At 37.4% G+C, this 942-nt stretch overlaps 1 protein-coding gene across 1 annotated transcript in view; it reads left to right on the top strand.

The window, feature by feature from the left end:
* Nucleotides 1–942, top strand: part of Smurf2 (SMAD specific E3 ubiquitin protein ligase 2) — a 90,177-nt gene that overhangs the window by 58,707 nt on the left and 30,528 nt on the right. The window contains exon 9 of the mRNA XM_005350423.3: nucleotides 447–531. Coding sequence (XP_005350480.1) covers nucleotides 447–531 — 85 coding nt within the window. The remainder of the gene's footprint in view (nucleotides 1–446; nucleotides 532–942) is intronic.

The following is a 942-nucleotide window of genomic DNA, read 5'->3' as shown; positions in this document are numbered from 1 at the left end:
ATGTGGTTGCTGGGAATTGAACTCAGGACCTCTGGAAGAGCAGTCAGTGCTCTTAACCTCTGAGCCATCTCTCCAGCCCCCATAAATAAATCTTTAAAAAAAAAAAAACCCATACAATTGTTTCCAGAGATTGAAGAGATGATTTTTTTTGTTTTGAGATAGAATCTCACTATGTATCCCTGGCTGGCTTAGAACTCACTCTGTAGACCAGGCTGGCCTCAAAACCCACAAAGATCTACTTGTCTCTGCCTCGTGAGTATTAAGATTAAAGGCATATTCCACCATGCCAGTCTGAACAAATAATTTGTGAAGCTTTTTTTTCTTTTTGTAAGAGAATAAACTGGCAATTGCAAGATGTTTATTTTATTAGAGTATCATCCTATGTAATGGTGTTTGATTGAATATGAAAAACTGAGTGTGTATTCATTATTTTCTTTATTTTACAGAACAGAGGACAACACAGCAAGGCCAGGTATATTTCTTACATACTCAGACTGGTGTGAGCACATGGCATGATCCACGAGTGCCTAGGTAAGAACATGTCTTAAACATTCTTGGTTTGGTTTTGTTTTTGTTTTTTTCAGGCTATGTCTTACTATGTAGCTCTGGACTTGCTATATAGGCCACACTGGCCTCAGATTCACAGAGATCCATCCACTTTTCTCTGTGCCCCAAGTGTTGGGATTAAAGGTGTGAGCTACTATGCTTGGCTCTTAAGTTCTCTTCATATCAGCCATAACTATCCATTTCACCCAGGGTTTCTTGATTTAAAAAAATTTAATTTCTAAGGACAGTTTATGTAAAAGTTTGGCTTTTCCTGGTAGTGTTTCAGCTCAGTATTTAGTAGATAGTCTAGATACTGTCTATAGTCTAGATACTGTCTATAGTCTAGATACTGTCTATAGTCTAGATACTGTCTATAGTCTAGATACTGTCTATAGT

Source organism: Microtus ochrogaster, chromosome 7, assembly GCF_000317375.1.
Source record: "Microtus ochrogaster isolate Prairie Vole_2 chromosome 7, MicOch1.0, whole genome shotgun sequence".
Taxonomy (NCBI): domain Eukaryota; kingdom Metazoa; phylum Chordata; class Mammalia; order Rodentia; family Cricetidae; genus Microtus; species Microtus ochrogaster.
This window is presented reverse-complemented; position numbering and strand designations above follow the sequence as displayed.